The 16,727-nt window shown below is 48.5% G+C and overlaps 1 protein-coding gene across 2 annotated transcripts; it reads right to left on the bottom strand.

Moving 5' to 3' along the window:
- Nucleotides 1-3,733: 3,733 nt before the first annotated feature.
- On the bottom strand, nt 3,734-15,616 carry CDKN1A (cyclin dependent kinase inhibitor 1A). 2 transcript variants are annotated; one of them, XM_001378913.4, is made up of 3 exons: nt 15,233-15,616; nt 5,893-6,348; nt 3,734-5,153 (listed from the first exon to the last, which is right to left on the bottom strand). In XM_001378913.4, the coding sequence occupies exons 2-3, from the start codon at nt 6,335-6,337 to the stop codon at nt 5,104-5,106; spliced, it is 495 nt and encodes a 164-aa protein (XP_001378950.1). In that variant the 5' UTR covers nt 6,338-6,348; nt 15,233-15,616; the 3' UTR covers nt 3,734-5,103. The 2 variants fall into 2 exon arrangements, with proteins under 2 accessions (XP_001378950.1, XP_056674119.1); XM_056818141.1 differs by having other exon boundaries at nt 5,893-6,344; nt 15,233-15,588.
- Nucleotides 15,617-16,727: the final 1,111 nt, after the last annotated feature.

Genomic DNA, 16,727 nt, shown 5'->3' with positions numbered 1-16,727 from the left:
CAGGATGATTTCAGAAAAAGCTTGAAAAATCTACATGAACTGATACAGAGCGAAATAAGCAGAACCAGGAGAACATTGTACACAGTCACAGCAATTTTGTACGACAATTATCAACAAAAACAAGGCTACTCTCATCAATGCAATGATCTGGGACAATCCGAAGGACTTACGATGGGGAATACTATCCACCTCTAGAGAAAGAACTGTTGGAGTTGGATGGAAGCAGATCAAAGCATAATCTTTCCCATTGGTGTGTTTTGGTTTTATTTGGGGGTTTTGATTATGTATGACTTGGCTCTTACAGCAATGACCAATATGGAGGTGTGCTTTGCATAATAAAAAAGACAACTCAAAAGAATGAATTTCAACCAAGAAATTTTAGACATCTGCCAAAAACCTATAGAGGTTCTATTTGGGGAAGAAGGAGGCCTTTCTTTGATAGTCATCATTTCAGGTGTGCCTATCTCTTAGTGACCCCATTTGGGTTTTTTTTGACAGATACTGGAATGGTTGGATACTGGAGAGGCAGGACAATGGGGGGGGGGAGATAATTTTTGTTTTTGTCTTTGTATTCCCAGTATCCAGCACAAATGTGTTGTATATAGATAGTTGTTACTGTTCTATAGGTTTGTCATGTCCGACTTTTCTTGATGCCTTTTGGGGTTTTCTCAGCAAAGTCCTGGATTACTTTCCCATTTTTGCGAATGTGCCCCATTTTACAGATGAGGAACTGAGGTAGATAGGATGAAGTGGCTTGCCCAGGGTTATGCCACTAGGAAGTATTGGATCAGATTTAAATTTAGGTCCTCCTGACCCCAGAGGCATTCTATCCACTATAGCACTGAGCTGGATGGTATTTTGGTGCAAAATTCCAGAGTAGTTTGAAGATACCCAAGTATGGCTCTGTAGCTGGCTCACCACCAGGGTAACCTTAAGTGAGTGTTTGCAGATAGTCTCCTCCATTAGAATGTGAGCTCCTTGAGGAAGGTGTCCCAGTCCTTGGCACAGTGCCTTGTACTCAGTAAGTGTATATGGACTTGACAGCTTTCAGAAGTCTCAGTTTCCTCTAAAACAAATGGCCTAGAGCTCCAGGAAGGAGGGAAGAAGAGAGGGAGACAATTTGGATCAAATAACTTTGGGAAACGTATGCGGAAATTTGTTATTAAAAGAAAAATGTTTAATTTAATTTTTGAAAATAAATCAAACAAATGGCCTGGGACAGGTAGGTGGTTTAGTGGATTGAGAGCCAGGCATAGAGATGGGTCAAAATGTGGCCTCTGCTGGGCAAGTCACTTAACCCCAATTGCCAACCCTTGCTGCTCTTCTGCCCTGGGACTGAGCCTTAGTGTCACTTCTCAGAGAGAAGGTATGGCTTTTTAAAAAATAAGTAAATAAAATAAAACAAATGGCTTTGGAGGTCCCTTCCAGCTCTGCCTCCATGATTCTTCCTGGAGCCACAATGCCCCTGGATGCCACCCTGACTTGCTCCATTCATTCAATGGAGCTGAATCAAAGGGAGGGCTGCAAGAGCAGCGCTTGGCTTTAGTCACTGGCCCAGCAGGCACCACACGCACTCCTTCATCTTCCCTTCAGGCTTAGTGAGCACCAGCCCGCCCGGCCCAAGCCCCAGCTATTCTCCCTCCTTCTCCCCAGAACACTCAGTCTCTCCTCAGCAGCCTCCGGCTCCCCCTCCCTCCAGTCACCAAACCACATCACCACATTCAGACCCTCCCCACCTCCTCACCAATGCCAGTCCTGCCCATCCCGCTCCGCTGGTCCCCTCCCTGCTCCTTCCTCCCCAACCCAGCCCCTCCCCTCTTGTCGCCAGATCAAGTCCCTCCCTGGCTCCTTCCCCACCAAACCCCAGCCTTCTCCACACCCAAACCCAGCCCCTCCCTACCACCCCATGCCCCTCCCCTCCTCTCCTTACCTGACCCTCTCCCTCCCTACCAGAGCTCACCAGGGCTAGCTCTCCTCCACTCCTCCCTAAGTGAGCCTGTGACTCCCCAGCTCCTCCTATGGGGCCTGACAGCTCTCTTCTCCTATCTGGAGAGCTGTCTTGTGGAAGCTTGCTCTGCTATGCCCTATTGATGAGAGAAGGTGGCAGACAGGAAGAGAACACGGGAAAAATGCCGTCTGGGGGGCAGCTCAGGGGATCGAGAGCCTCCGGTCCTGGGTTCAAATATGTTCTTACTTCTTTAGCGGTGTGAATCCTGAGCAAGTCATTTGACCACCCCCCCCCCCCTTGCCTAGCTAGCCCTTCCTGTTCTTCTGCATTGGAACCAATACACAGTACTGAATCTAAAAGAGAAGGTATGAGGAGAGAGGGAGACAGAGACAGAGAGACAGACAAAGAGAAATGAAGGAAGAGAGTAAGAAAGAAAGAAAGATAGAGAGGGAGAGAAAGAAAGGAAGGGAGGGAGGGGAGGGATGGAGGGAGAAAGAAAGAAAGAAAGAAAGAAAGAAAGAAAGAAAGAAAGAAAGAAAGAAAGAAAGAAAGAAAGAAAGAAAGAAAGAAAGAAAGAAAGAAAGAAAGAAAGAAAGAAAGAAAGAAAGAAAGAAAGAAAGAAAGAAAGAAAGGAAGGAAGGAAGGAAGGAAGGAAGGAAGGAAGGAAGGAAGGAAGGAAGGAAGGAAGGAAGGAAGGAAGGAAGGAAGGAAGGAAGGAAGGAAGGAAGGAAGGAAGGAAGGAAGGAAGGAAGGAAGGAAGGAAGGAAGGAAGGAAGGAAGGAAGGAAGGAAGGAAGGAAGGAAGGAAGGAAGGAAGAGGGAGGGAGGGGAGGGGAGGGGAGGGGAGGGGAAGGAAGGGGAGGGGAAGGGAGGGGAGAGGAAGGGAGGGGAGGGAAGGGAAGGGAAGGGAAGGGAAAATTCTAATAGAGTTGCTCAAACATGAATTTAGTGGCCTGTGACCACCAGTTGGGATTGTTGTGGAGGACATCCCCATTTCCAAGCTGGATGACACCGCTAAGGTGTCTTCCAAACCTGAAATCCCATGACTGTTTTTTTCCATTTCTTATCAAACCATATCCCTACCCTATTCTCCCACTAATTGCCCTGTTCTTTCTTTCCCTTCAAAGCCTCTTCCCAGAATCCTCCCAGAATGACTCTGACCACTCTGATTATTCCTGGTGCTGAGGATGACAGTTGCCCAGGCAACTCCTCCCACACTGTGAGCATTCACTTGAAGGACAGCTACATGTCTTTCCCTACTTATGTAGAATGGATGTCTTTCTCCCCAAACTCCTATGAGATGGGGCCTCTACTCTTCAAACCAAATTAGTAAGATCATAGGATTTAGAGTTAGAAGGGATCTTAAAGATCATCTCTTCCAACTCTTATTTTACAAAGAAGAAACTGAGGCCCATAGAGGAAAATTTTGAATCAAAGTCTTCCAAAAGCAGCTCATACTGAGGTAAACACTTTCAAACCACATTAAAAAAAAAGCAAAAAAAAAAACCCCCAGAACCCAGCATCAACACAAAACCCAAGGGATAAAGAGGACAACAATGGAGGTTTCAGTGGATCAACAGCCAGGTCTGGAGTCAGGAAGTCTTGGGTTCAAATGTGATCTTGGATGCTTCCTAGCTGTATGACTCCAGGAAAGTTACTTAACCCCCATTGCCTAGTCTTTACTGCTCTTTCTGCCTTAAAACCGATACTTAATATTGATTCTAAGACAGAAGGTAAGAATTTAAATCAAAACAGAACAAAAAGAAGACAAGAAAAACATTAAGAGTGTGGTTAGGTCAATAAGTATTATTTACTGAGCACCTGCTATATACCCAACCTTGTGTTAGGGGTCGTGTGGGATACAGAAAAGTATAAGACACTGTCCCTGCCCTCAGAGAGCTTACAGTCTAGTTGAGGAGACCAAGACATACACATGAACCAGAACAAGAGAATAGTCTAGAATCAAGTGCTCGTATGTGTGGGACAGATTCCAAGTGCTTGCTATCTACTCTCCCCTCTAGGGTCAGTGCCCAGGCTGGGGTTTTGTCCACAGGACTTTTGGGACAGGGCAAAGTCAGGATGGAATGAAACCCGTTCCTTCTGTATGCAGTCAGCAACAGCCTCTCCCACATTCCACAGAAAGGCCAGAACCTCCTCGTCACCCTGCCTCACTTCCAAACCCCCGTCACCTTGTTCAGCTGCTACACAAAGGACAATAGGAAGGGAGGGGAGATGTGGAGAGGAAGGAGGGGGTGACAGGAGGGGAGAGCTGAGAGGAAAACCCAGCTACGGAAGGGCAGCTAGGTCTCTGTAAAAAGTGCAGGGCAGGACAGCACCAATAGGGACCCGGGATCCTGAGCAGCTTGGCTGGTCCACCTTTGGGGAACGGATGCCCACCTGCCTACCCAGTGCCTGAGGGCAGGCAGCGGGAGGGGGGGTAAGAAATGCTACAGGAACCAACTCGTCTTCCCCCTCCTCTCAGTAGAGAGCAAAGCCCCGAGGCCGATGGGGTGGGATCCCTGCCCTTCATCCCTTGGCTTTGGACGTCCGGGAGGAAGGCGGTCACTTTGTACCCCTACCAACCCTGGGCCCACCCCACCCTCCCAACAAAGTGCCATCTGTTTTTTTGTCTTTGTTTTTTTTTTTTCAAATTAAAATTAACTTACTTTAGAGAACCCGGGAGAATTCCAACAACACCTGATGGGAGATAACTGCCCTTGGGCATGTCGCCTAACCAGGAATTCCTGGCGTGAGGAACGACAGGCAAAGGAAGCTAGCAGCAATCTGTAGCTACACCAATCTCTGGCCTGAGGCCAACTTCATTCTATCTTATAGGATAGAGGAAACATAGGACAAGGACATTTTAAATAAGGTTTCAAAACATAAAAATACCCGACAGTCCGACTTATACAGCGGGGGCGCAGCTAGCTTTCCACTGTCGTTTTTTTGTTTTTTGTTTTTTTTTAAATATTCTCCATGCTATAGAGGCCAGGGCCCACCCAGCATGGAGACAGCGTATATATACAAAGAGTAGTTTAAATTAAAATACAAACAATAATTAAAACACACACACACTGACGAACAAAAAGCTAGAGTATCTGAACTGGGGTGGTCATCAGCACCCACCCCGGAGTGAGAGAAATCGGAGCCATCAAGTCAGGGCTTCCTCTTGTAGAAGATGAGCCTTCGCTTTGAATGGTAGAAATCTGTTGAGAGAGGAAAAAAAAAGTTCAAGGGTGACCAGGTCAGTCTAGCCTTGCCAAGAAACACAACACGACATTTTTAATCCTTACCTTCCATCATAAAATAAACATTAAGGATCAGCCCCAAGGCAAAAGAGGGGTACAGGCTACACAACTGGGGTTAAGTGACTTGCTCAGCTAGGAAGTGTCTGAGTCCAGATTTGAATGATTTAAGCTTTTCAAAGTGCTTTCCACACAAAAGCACAGTAGCTAGAGAGCCAGGTCTGGAGTCTTGGGAGGACCTGGGTTCAAATGTAGCCTCAGACATTTTTTCACTGTGTGATCCTGGGTGAATCACTTAACCCTCATTCCATTGCCTGGCCCTTACTGCTCCTCTCCCTTGGAACACAGACACAGTATTAATTTTAAGATGGAAGGTAAGTGCTTTACTTTTCTAAAACAATGATCTCGTCCAGTCCCATCATTTTACAGAATATAGCGATGCCCATACATAGAGGACATCCAAGTTGGTAGGACGAGCCATAAACAGGAGACTCGGGAGTCAATCTCAGGTCTTTGATTCTAATGCAGGAGCTCCCTAGATTTTCCCACAATGCCTCCCTGGCATTCTTTCCAGCTCCCATATTTGACCATGACGGGGAGCTGCGCTAAGTGACCTCTTTGGTCTCTTAAGTAACGAGATGCTGTGGTTCTAAGTAACCCCAAGTCATCCCTCCCTACCGGAGCCCATCCCCCTACTCACCCGTCATGCTGGTCTGCTTGTGTTTTCGGGCTGGTTGGGAGGTCACAGCCCTGGACCCTTCCTCCCGCTCTGGGGTCAGTGGTACTACGGTGCAGGAGAGGGACAGGTCCACGTGGTCTCCCTGGGCGGACATCTGTAGCAGGGCTGGGGAGCTGGGCCGGGGCTTTGGCCTCTTCCCCCCCAGGTCCTCCCTGCCCCACGGCCCTGACGGGCGGTAGATAGAGGGCAGATCCAGGCCTCGGACCCTCTCCCAGGCAAAGTCGCCTTCCAGGGGGGTCTCGGTGATGAAGTCAAAGTTCCATCGTCGCTGGGCCTCCTGGGTACAACTCTGCATCAAGTCTTGGCAATCCTGCTTCAGCTGCTCATGGTCCACGGGCCCAAAGAGGTTCCGGCAAAGCTTCCCACTGCAGGGGATCTGACGGGTTCTGCTCGGTGACTCGGACATGGTGGCTCTGGCTGGGAGATAGAAGGACATTTAGTTGACAAAGGTGCTCAGGAGCACAGATTTAGAGATGAATTTAGACGCCATCAAGCTCAATTCCCTTCTTTTGCAGACGGGGCAAATTATCACTTATCAGTTAAGTGACTTGCCCGAGGTCACGCAGTAAGTATGAAGGCTGGAATTTGAGCCTACAAGTCCTCTGACTCCAAGTCCAATATATTTCCCAATGCACCAGGCAACAGTCATGGACACTCAAGCACAAAAAAAAAAAAGAGCCTGGAAACCTGAGTCCCCTTTCCAAATCTGTCACCTACTCCCTATTATAAGCCTATGCAAGTTACTTCTAGATTCTGGGTCTCAGTTTCCCCCTCTGTAAAATGGTCATCATAATCCTTGCACACCCTACTCTCTAGGGCTTGGAAGAAAAAAGTATTTTATAGACCCTCCAAGACTTCTAGAAAAGGGAGCTATCATTACTGGTATAATTTGAGGGGTTCCAAAAAATCACTGAAGACAGGATGTTTATGTTTACAAAAGGGCAGCAACATTACAACATTATCTCTCAGGGAGGTAAGCAAAGACTCTTATCTCCATTCCACAGATGAGAAGACTGAGGCCCAAAGAGGTCATATGGCAATGAAAAGAACTGAGAAGTCGCCTCTCCCCCCAAATTCTGTGCTCATAGCACAACCCTCCTGGAGCTGACTTGAATGCAGTAGCAGTTAACAGGTCATGTTTACAGAATAGTAACTAGAATCGATTTATTACCAGCTAGTTCTCTTAACTTATTGCTCAAACATCCTTGAGGTTCACAAGTATGTATGAATTACACCCGAGTAAAATGTTTTAGCAAGGGCCCAGCTCCAGGAAAACATTTTTTTTTACTCCTTTCTCAGCCCAGCTCTTACTTCAACTCGACAGTGGTACTCTTTCCCCAACAAAACCAAGACCAGAAAGACCTTCACTAGGAAATTTGTCAATCGCCCTTCCCCTTTAGCCTTCAGTCCAAGTTCAATGTCCCAACTTCCCTTTTTTTAGTTCCTGACTTACATGTATTCATAGACCACAGGCAAATTAGTACAACCCGTAGTTTAAATTAAATATTAAATAGTATAAATCAGCATTTAATTCACTGCTGGTGGAATCATGAACTGATTTAAATATTCTGGAGAACAATTTGGAACTACACCAAAGGGCTATAAAACTGTTCGTACCCTTTGACTCAGCAATACTAGGTCGGTATCCCAAAGAGATGAAAAGAAAAAGACAAATGAACCATCTGTGCCAAAATATTTATAGCAGTTCTTTTTGTGGTGCCAAAGAATTGGAAATTGAGGGGATGTCCATCAACTGGGGAATGGCTGAACAAATTCTGGTATGTGATGGTAATGGAATACTGCTATGCTATAAGGAATAATGAGCAAAATGACTTCAAAAAAACCTAGGAAGACTCATATGAACTGATACAAATTGACATGGCAGAACCAGGAGAACACCGTACACAGTAACAACAATACTGTAACGATGGTCAACTGGGAAAGACTTAGCAACTCTGATCAATACAATGATCCAAAATTCTAAAGAACTCATGATGAAAAATACTTTTGTACCTCCAGAGAGAGACCTGATGAACTGAGTGCAGAATGAAGCGTACTTTTTTCACTTTATTTTTATTGTTTTGGGGTTTTTTGCACTTTCTTTTGCAACATGGCTAATAAGGGGAGGGGGGAAAATAAAACAGGGTTTTACAACCTTCACAATAGCCCTATAAGGTAAATGTTAGATCCCATTTTACAGATAAGCAAATCATCTGTAACTTTTGAGAATTCATAAATTATATAGAATTTATAATACATAATACCATATGTGTAAATTATCAGAGAAATTAATGGACTCACCCAAGGTTACACAGCTAGTGAGAGGCATGATTTGAACCCAGGTGTTCCTGTCAAGTCCAACAGTCTTGCCACCACACTATATATATATGGCAAGTCCCAATAAAAATCCCAGGCTTCTATTGGAAGCCTTGCCTCATTCTTCTAAATTCTAGGGTTTTCTCTTTGTTGATTATTTACTCTTTATCCTATAAAGAGCTTATTTGTGTATATCTGTTTGCATGCTGTCTCCCTATTAGATTGTGAGTTCCTTGGGAACAGGCACTACTGTCTCTTGCTTTTCTGTATCTGCAGCCCATAGCATGGTTCCTGGTACATAGTAGATGATTAAAAATTGCTAATTAACCCAGTGGAATTGCACATCAGCTATAGGAGGGAGTTGGGGGGAGGAGAGGGGAAGAACATGAATCTTGTAACCATGGAAAAATATTCTAAATTAATTAAATAAAATGTTCAAAAACAAATAAATAATAAAAATGTTAGTTGACTGACTGACCGGCAAAACTTAACACAGAGATACACAGGCATAGATTAAAGGGTCATAAATTTCGATCTGGAAGTGACTTTTGAGGCTATTTCCAAGTTTGAGATGAAGAAAATGAAGCTGAAAGATTAAAGACTTGCCCAAAATCTCACAGTAAATGACAGTAAGGAGGAAAGAAGAAAGGAATGAACATTTATAAAGTACTTAATATAAGCAAGGTATTATGTTCCACATTTTTATAAATTTTATCTTATTTGATCCTCACAACAATCCTAACAATGCTGTTATTATCTTCATTTTACAGTTGAACAAACAGAGGCAAATGACTTGCCCATGGTCACACTGCTTATTAAGTCTCTGTGGCTAAATTTGAACTCAGATCTTCCTGACTCCTGGCCCAGTGTTCTTGAATAAAACACCAGCTGCCTTTATAGTGGCTGGATTTGAACCCGAACCATCTTCTACCAAACCCCAATGCCTCAAATGCAACACAGAACATCCTGGAAAGTCCTACACAGGATGACATACAGCACAGGACACAATCTGGCAGAGACTCAGAAACACATATGCACATTGACACAAGCCCACAACCACACAGACCTGGGTTCTTTCTCGGGGGTTCCCCAGGCTGGGATCTATCCTCCCAGGAGCCTTAGTGCCAACATGCCTCACCCAGAGTTTCTGATTCTCTGCCCATAACCTAGACAGCCCTACAAGGAAGTAAGCGGCACTAAAGTGTTGAAAATAACCTTTGGGCTGTGAGAGTGGGGAGGGAGAGGTGTGGAGCACAGCTGTGTGTAGATGCCCCTATGACATCACTAGCAGCGGGCACTGTTCCATGACAAAGTCAACTTAGTGCTTTCTAAACCCACATTTCCCTCACCCCCTTCCTGTATAAAAGACAGAGACAGGAACTAGACATCAAGGCAACTGGGCAATCAAGAATCCCAGTTCAGCCTCATGAACTTACAACATGACCTTAGCCAAGTCACTACCCTTTTCTAGGTCTCAGTTTCCTCATCTGGATCAAGAAAGGAATGAAAGCCCTTTGAAAAATATGAAGGATTAGAGGGCAGCTAGGTAGCACAGTGGATTAGGCACTTCCTTCATCACAACAGTGATGGGCTGAAAGAACCAAGTCTGAACAAAGATACCAAAGGAAAGTTCTGGAATTATGTCTCTCCCTCTCCCCCATCCCACCCAGGGGGCAAGGGTGGGGAAGGAGGCAACACAGCAGAGTTGAAGTCAGAAGAGCTGGATTCAAATCTGACTGCCACCTCTTACCCATATGATTTTGGGCAAGTTACTTTCTCCTCAACTATAAAATGATGACATTGGAATGTTGTTGTTCAGTGTTATCTGACTAACTCGACCCCATTTGAAGTTTTCCTGGCAAAGACCTTAGAGTGATTTGCTATTTCCTTCTCCAGCTCATTTGACAGAACAAGAAACTGAAGCAAAGAGGGCTGAGTGACTTACCCAGAGTCACACAGACAAGAAGTGTTTGAGACTGGATTTGAACTCATGAAGATTAGTCTTCATGATTACAAGCCCGGAGCGCTATGCACTGTCCTATCTAGTTGGGGATTAGATGGTTCTGAAGGTCCCCTATGGATTTCAAGTCTACGAATGATCCTAGGTGGAAAAGGTAGTAGCCTTGGACAGGGAGATCAGAGGATTCCATGTCTGGAAACTTCTATCTAATCCAATTGACTCATTTTTCAGCTGATGAAGCTGAGACCCGGGAAAGTTAAATGCCATTACCATAAGCCCATAGACCCACACGTATATTAAATAATAGTAGCAGGCTTGTTACAAAATTTTACAAGTGCTTTATGTTCATAACCATATGAGGCTCAGAACTGTTATTATCTCCATTTTACTGATAAAGAAACTGAGATTCAGAGAATGACTTGTCCAAGCTCACATTGCTAAGTCAGGTCTTCCTGACTCCAGGTTCAAGACTCTTTCTGGTATACCACATGCCCCAGAACATGCACCCACAAACACTAACCCATAGACACAATGGTATATATATCAAAGGATCACAAATTTAGAGCCAGGAGGGACCTCAAAGGCTATTTCCATTTTACAGATGAAGGAAAAAACAAGGCCCAGTGAGTTAAGTGACTTGCCTCATGTGGCATAGGTAATAGCTAGCAGAGTTCATATTTGAACCCAGGTCCTATGACTGGTGGGTTGGGATGGTACAGAGTAGAGCAGGGTCCATCAAGGGAAGGATAGTAATGTCTTTTGGGCTGCGCTATATTCTATATAGACATATCAGGTGATCTCAACAGGTTAGACACTTTGAACTAACTGGTCTTTAACTGCTTTCCCCTGAGAGGCCACAATTCCAGGAGCCAAATCAACAAAGCACACATCTGAGCAGGCTTTCTGGTGCTCCTACCTCCATAGCTTCCTAGGCTTTTCTTGTTATCTGGCATCAGAGGAGACCAAAAGAAATAAGTTTACTGATTTATGCTGACCCCCCCCCCGCCCCCATACTTGCCCCTACCATCGTAACACCTGTGCCCTGACATCAGCTAGGATTCCCTGGGCTACTGATAAGTATTGTCAGGAAGTCTGGTTTTAGGAGAGTAAGGCCAGGGTGATATCTTCCAAAGGGACAAATATCCACTGAGTTAACCCCTACTCTGCCATCACCACTCCCAGGGACAGGGAGAGTGTGAGTCAGCCTGTGAGTCAACCAACATTTATTAATCACCTACTGTGTGTCAAGAGTTGGTGCCAAACCCATGTCCCACCTTGTGCTACACTCATGAAATTATAACATAGAAGAAAATGAAAGAGCTCTTAGAACTTTCTGGTCTAACTCCCTTCCATTAAAGATGGGGAGACAGAAGTCCAAGGAAAGAAAATAACTTGACTCCAGGTTACAAAGATAGCAAAACCAGAACAAGACTCCTTCCCAGCCCAGGACTTATTCTATTCTCTCAGTGGAGAGAGCCCTACTCTCTAACATACTCTATTCCCACCTCCCAATATACTTTCAAAACATCCTGGAGGTGGAAAATATGCCCTACGTTGACTTTCCTTATGCTTGCTTACCCTCCAGGGCAGAATAAGGATGGAATCAGATTGGGAGAAGGGAGGAAAGGATTTATCTTTGGTGTCCTTACAATCCTAGGGTATTTTGGATGGCCACAACTAAGATTTTGTCAATTGTAACACCAGAGCACTTGGGACACTTGATGTCACTGCTGGAACAAATGTTCCACAATGGGCACAAGCCACAAGGTATCTATAATCTACTCCTCTGAGTTTGAATTCCAGATCAAACACTGTGTGGCCTTGAACAAGTCACTTTCCTTAAAGGATCTCAGTATATCCTACCCTAGGGCAGCTAGGTGGTGAAGTGGACAGAGTTTGAGACCTGGAGTCAGGGGAACCTGAGTTCAAATATAGCCTTAGACACTAACTGGGTCCCCACGCAGGTCAATTCACCCTGTTGACCTCAGTTTCCTCATCTGTAAAATGAGCTGAAGAAAGAAAGGGCAAACCACTCCAGTATCTTTGCCAAGAAAACCCCAAATGGGATCGAGTCAGGCACAATTTAACAAAAACATATGTGACATAAAATGAGGGGGTTGTACTTGATGATTTCTAGAGTTCCCTGAGGGCAGGGGTTGTTTCATCCCAGCTTTTGTACCCCCCAATGCCTAGTGAGCACTCGGTGTCTGAAATGTGATAGGCGCTTACTAAATTCTTATCCACTGGTGGACGTTTAATACATGCATGTCTATCGATCTGCTGTGAAGTCTACAAATTTCAGGCAGCAGCATGGGGAGGAAAGGGTTATTTTTCAAAGTGTAGCAGATCAGGAGAAAAGACTGGAGTAGAGTGCGTGATGAAATGCTGGCTGGCTGTACATGCCTGCTGAGCTCAGGACAGAAGGTTCTCTGGGAGTGAGACACAGGAAACAAAGGCCCCTAGGCAGGAGTCATTTGGGAAATTTCTTTTGAGAAATGCTGGGGTAGGGTGGTTGCGCTGTGCAGCCCCTGGCCCAGGAGGGGGCGCTTGCCTCTAGGAAGCCCCCCCCTTACCCCCTAATCCCCGCCGCCTGCCCCGGTGCCTAGGGCAACGGGACTGTCCAGAAGGGAGAAGTTGTAGTGAGTCAGTTTCCTGAACTGCCAGCCCGCCAAAACTTGGAGGGCGGCACGTCACCGGCTCCTGGGGAGGGGCAGGAGGAAGGAGGGTGGAGGGATGGGAGAGGGATGGGAACACGTCACGCTGAGCCAGCCGGGCTTCCGAAACTGCACATGACACTGTTGGGAAATAAGCCTCTCGCTGCACACAGGCAGACACAAACAGAGACAGCTAAACAAAGCCGGAGCCTGGCCGAGGCCCGGCCGGACAAAGCCGGAGCCCGGCCGAGGCCCGGCCAGACAAAGGCAGGCAGGGAGGCAGGCGCAGCCAGGACTCCCAGGCCCACGTCTCCGCCGAGGCCTCAGAGGCTCCACACCCAACCAGCCCGAGGACACAACTGGTTAACCCGGGAACTAACAAAAATAGCAGTGGGGAGCAAAACCCAAAGGACTACTGCCACCCCGCTACTCTTCAGGACGTACTGGGGACGTAGAGGGGAGGCCGGGGTAGGGCAGGGAGCCGCCGAACATCTAGGCATTACCGCCCACTTCAAAGTATCCAATTCAGTACAAGGAACAGCACAGCAATTCTACAAGTATTTACTGGGCGGGCACACACGTGACCTCCGTGTGTGCGTGTGAGTGTGTGTGTGTGTGCGTGCGCACGTTCTACAGGCTGGCTAGGCTCTGGAGTGAGGAGTCCTAGTACACAAACACACACGCCTTCGTCGTTTGCATACACACACCGGAAATACCCAACTGGGCAAGGTGCTGGCGCTGCCTCCTCCCCCACTACCCACCCTGGTCACTGGGTCACCGAGAGCCCTATGGGTTGGAGAGAAGGAGCCCGGCACCCCCAGATCCTCCCACCCGGAAAGAGGATGCGCGGCTCCCCAACCTCCCCTCCGGGTTCAAATCCCCGCCCCTTGGGTCTGGGAGGGGCAAGGTCCGGCTCCCGGACAGGGGCCGGACCGAGAAGCCCGCAGGGGTCCAAATACTAGAGGGAAGGATATCAAGGGGGGGGGTGGGGGGAAAGAGCCGTCCATCTCGAAGAGAGATGGTCAGCCCAAGAACGCCTCGGTAAAGTCAGAGAAGATGACTGTGCCCATTTTTCCGAAGAATAACCGAGGCACAAAGACCGCAGAGACTCCCAGGTGCCCTGGCTTTCCAAAAGCTTGAGTTTCTCCTTCCAGGACCTGGAATAAACTCACAAAGCCGATGGTTGGGAAAGGTCTCTGGCCGCTGTCCCCTCAACTTCACTCGGGGGCTAGCCCCTTCCCCCTCCTACCTCCCTTTGTTAAGGGGCAGCTCGGTAGGCTGAGACTCACTGAAGCCGCGGAGTTCTCCCCATACCACCACCACCCCCACCCCAAACTCAGCTCTCCTCCCCGGGGTGGGGCTCTGACCTCACCCCGCCCCACTCCCCGGGGTCTCCGTGTCACCCGTGAGTCACCTCCTGCTCCCCCTCCCTTAAGGGACAAGTCCCTGCACGTCCCGGGGGGCCGGCGACACCACCCTCCTGGCCCAGAGCGGAGCTGGCCAAGCGGACCCGGAGAAGGGGCTAGTCTGGGGGTGGGGCTCAAGGGGACAAGGATTCCGGGCCGGGCAAGCAGGGAGGGGAGAAGAGGGGGGCAGGGGAGGTGGCCTCGGTCCCTGTCTCCGGTGCCAGAGGAAAGAGGAGAGGGGTGGTGCCTGTCGCGGAGAGAAACTGCGACATCGCCGAAGCCGGCTGGGATCCCTCTACTCCTCCGGGATTCACCAAGGAGCCGCAGCCGGGACCCCGAGCCATTCCGTTTGGAACCTACCCCGATCGATCATCTGGGGGATCCCCGCCCCGGGGCGGGCCTAAGCTTTAACCTGCCGGGCATCCCCGATTCCCGAGCAGAGAAGAGTCCGAAACTCATCTCCCACCCTGAGCCCGGGCCCGCTTTGCATCAGGAGTGGGGGGTGCCCTGCTCGTCTTCCAGCTCCCCGCCCTTCTCACTCCCCCCAACTCTGTTGGTGAGAAAGCAGGAAACGGGCGGGGTCCCTGAATCGTGAGCGAGACCCCCTTCCTAACACTACCGAGCTCCAGGGACATCTCTCCCCCACCCCCTTTGCCCTTCTCTCTAGCCTCCTCCCGCGGAGTCCCAAGAACGGTTGGAGAAAAAGGGCTACGCGGGGACCGGGGCTGGACCCGGCCGGGGCCGCTCAGTAGGCACCAGAGGAGAAGAGAAATCGGTGGGGAGGGGGCGCTCCTCCGAGCCTCCTCCCCACCCCCAAGCCTGGAGATTGGGGCCCACCTCCTCGGCAGCCCCCAGGCCGAGAGGAATGTAGGACCCCCTCCTTTAACACACTCTACAGTAGGGGTAAGGGCCTCACCACCCCTCAGATCCTGCTCCTAAGTCTTCAGCTCCAAATCCCCTCTCACCTCCTCAGTCTCCCTTTGGATGTCCCGATCTTGCTTACTCTGCGTCCCTGCCCTCGCCCCAGCTCTTGTACCCGGCTCGGTGGCGTCGCTCACACCTCCTCTTCTGGCTGGGCTGCCCGGCTTCAGAGCCTATTATAGCTGCAGAGTCTCCGCCTCCGCCGAGCAGTCCACCCAAACCCCGCCCTCCGGGCCCAGCCGGGGAGCAGGGCGCGGCGCCAGGCTCGGCGAGTGAGTGAGTGACAACGGGGCTGGGGACTGCGGCCGCAGCCGGTCTCCGCAGCCTAGCCCGAGGGCTGGGGGCGGGGGCGAAGCCGGGCCCTGGCTGCCTGAAACTCTCCCTTACCAGGCCGCCGAGACTCCCGCGCGCGCGCGGGCGCGCGCACGGATCCACACACATCCCCACTCATTCGCACACATACAGCCACTTTTGTAGTTCTGGATCTGTCGCCTGTGTCGCATTTCCCAGAAAACTTGAGCTAAAAAATCGCCATTCCCCCCGGGAAGGAAGGAAAGAAGAAAGGAAGGGTCCAGAGAGGAAGGCAATGAGTTTCTTAACCCCGCTCTGGCTAACTTCACAACCCCTCTCAGGAATTGTCCCAGAAATAGATGGAAGAAAATGAATGTCGGGGATCACCTCTTAGAGCTGCCTAACGTCTTATACTAATTGACACGCTTTCATTTTCAGGAGCCCTTCTTGTCCTTTCTTAAAGCCTCCTTCTCTCCTTCTCCTGGGGGTCCCAAAGGACCTGCGACAAGGCCCCTCCCCACATCATCCTAGAGCTGCGTGACTAGAAAAGGACTCCAGAGAGTGGGGATAACAGATGAAGGGCAAGCCCAGTGTCCATAAACAGAACCAGAGGCACATTTATCAGACTTAGGGGTAGAGGGCTCTGAAAGATTTATGTGAAAACATATACGGAGCGTAGCTGGCACCAATGGGTTCCGAGCTGCTTTCCCGAGGAACTACATGCCTCCGTTAGATTTCAGATCTAATATATGGATCCCATCGAAGAAGAAAGCATAGCCTCAGAGGAGAGGGATCATCGAGGCCAAACCCTCATTCTGCTGATAATGACCAAGGCTCATCATGTGTTCATCTGGGATTCTGGGAGAGAAGGCCACATCCCTCATTAGTCTAGTCAGGTCCCGGCTAATCCATTGACTGGCCACCCCAGGGAAACCAACCTCCATTTTCATGCCCTTATCCAGCAGTTTCACTGTAGCTGAGCTTAGCTGAAGTTATCCCAAGGATTTCTGAGACAAAATTCTTGAAATTAGTGGATTAATGAAGATGAAGGTCCAATCTGTATAAACAAAAATACCCTTCTTTCCTCTGTTTGGCTATAACTCCAGAACAAAGAAGGAACAATATTTGGAAACTGGTCCAAAAGGGGTTCATAAAGAGACAGCATCCCCTGAGCCCCACCATTCAGGAAACTGAGGCTAGTAGTGCTTACGAGACTTCCCAGGTCACACAACTGGATTGAAAGGCCAG

Source organism: Monodelphis domestica, chromosome 2, assembly GCF_027887165.1.
Source record: "Monodelphis domestica isolate mMonDom1 chromosome 2, mMonDom1.pri, whole genome shotgun sequence".
NCBI lineage: Eukaryota > Metazoa > Chordata > Mammalia > Didelphimorphia > Didelphidae > Monodelphis > Monodelphis domestica.
The sequence above is the reverse complement of the archived record's forward strand: the minus strand, read 5'-3'. Positions and strand labels throughout refer to the sequence as shown.

Excerpts from the sequence above, each read along its gene's own strand:
- CDKN1A (XM_001378913.4), bottom strand. The coding sequence starts at position 6,337 with ATGTCCGAGTCACCGAGCAGAACCCGTCAGATCCCCTGCAGTGGGAAG. Across the intron at positions 5,154-5,892 it reads CAAGCAGACCAGCATGACGG|ATTTCTACCATTCAAAGCGA; the intron begins GTGAGTAGGGGG and ends CTCTCTCAACAG.